This window comes from Calidris pugnax, unplaced genomic scaffold, assembly GCF_001431845.1.
Source record: "Calidris pugnax isolate Ruff unplaced genomic scaffold, ASM143184v1 scaffold452, whole genome shotgun sequence".
In the NCBI taxonomy this organism is placed as follows: Eukaryota; Metazoa; Chordata; class Aves; order Charadriiformes; family Scolopacidae; genus Calidris; species Calidris pugnax.
In genome coordinates this window covers 1-1346 of record NW_015091185.1, presented here as the reverse complement: position 1 = coordinate 1346, position 1346 = coordinate 1, and the positions used below count along the sequence as shown (strand labels likewise).

Below are 1346 nucleotides of genomic sequence, written 5' to 3'. Positions count from 1 at the left end.
CCTTCCCTGGAGATATTCAAGGAGAGGCTCGACGAGGCCCTGGGCAACCTGGTCTAGTTGGGGGTGTCCCTGCTGACTGTGGGGGGGTGGGACTAGATGGCCTTTGGAGGTCCCTTCCGGCCTGGACCATTGTATGATTCGTTATATAGAGGTGGGGAAACTGAGGCACGGAGCCCTACCTCTCGTAGTGGCGCCGGGTGCAGGTGGCGGCGCTGGTGCTGCCAGGGCTGCCCCCCAACTCGTCGTAGACGTTCTTCCACAGCCGTCGCCCCGTCACCTGTGGGGGTGGGATGGGTTAGCCCCCTCCCCGGCACCCAGTGGCCATCCTGGCACCTGGTGGTGGCCATCCTGGTGGTCATCCTGGCACACGGTGGCCATCCCAGCACCTGGTGGTGGCCATCCCGGCACTTGCATGCCATCCTGGTGGTCATCCTGGCACCCAGTGGCAATCCCAGTAGCCATCCCGGCACCTGGTGGCTACTCTGGACCCAGTGGCCATCCTGGCACTTGTGTGCCATCCTGGTGGTCATCCTGGCTCCCGGTGGCCATCCTGGCACCTGGTGGCCATCCTGGACCCATTGGCCATCCTGGTGGTCCTTCTGGTACCCAGTGGCCATCCTGGTGGCCATCTTGGCACCTGGTGGCCATCCCGGCACCTGGTGGTTATCCTGGTGGCCATCCTGGACCCATTGGCCATCCTGGTGGTCCTTCTGGTACCCAGTGGCCATCCTGGTGGCCATCTTGGCACCTGGTGGCCATCCCGGCACCTGGTGGTTATCCTGGTGGCCATCCTGGACCCATTGGCCATCCTGGTGGTCCTTCTGGTACCCAGTGGCCATCCTGGTGGCCATCTTGGCACCTGGTGGCCATCCCGGCACCTGGTGGTTATCCTGGTGGCCATCCTGGACCCATTGGCCATCCTGGTGGGCATTCTGGCACCCATTGGCCATGCCGGTGGATAGGGATGCTGATACCTGGGGGCTGTCCTGGGGGCCATCCTAGTAGCCATCCCAGACCCAGTGGCCATCCTGGCATCCAGTGGCCATCCTGGATGCCATCCCAGACCTGGTGGCCATCCTGGAAGCCATCTTAGCACCCGGGAACCATCCTGGTGGCCCTCCCAGCACCTGGGGACCATCCTGAACCCGGTGGCCAATCCATCCCAACACTCTGGTGGCCATCCCAGCATTCTGGTGACCATCCAGGGAACCTAGGAGCCATCTCAGCACTCTGGTGGCCATCCCAGCACCAGGTGGCATCCCAGCACTATGGTGACCATCCAGGGGACCTAGGGACCATCCCAGTGCTCTGGTGGCCATCCCAACACTCTGGTGGCCATCCCAGCA

The 1346-nt window shown here is 63.4% G+C and overlaps 1 protein-coding gene across 1 annotated transcript in view; it reads right to left on the bottom strand.

Annotated features, from left to right (window-relative positions):
• Positions 1 to 950, bottom strand: part of ARID5A (AT-rich interaction domain 5A) — a 3242-nt gene extending 2292 nt beyond the window's left edge. The window contains exons 1-2 of the mRNA XM_014959494.1: positions 471 to 950; positions 180 to 277 (exon numbers count right to left, since the gene is read on the bottom strand). Coding sequence (XP_014814980.1) covers positions 180 to 277; positions 471 to 950 — 578 coding nt within the window. The remainder of the gene's footprint in view (positions 1 to 179; positions 278 to 470) is intronic.
• Between the last annotated feature and the right edge of the window lie 396 nt (positions 951 to 1346).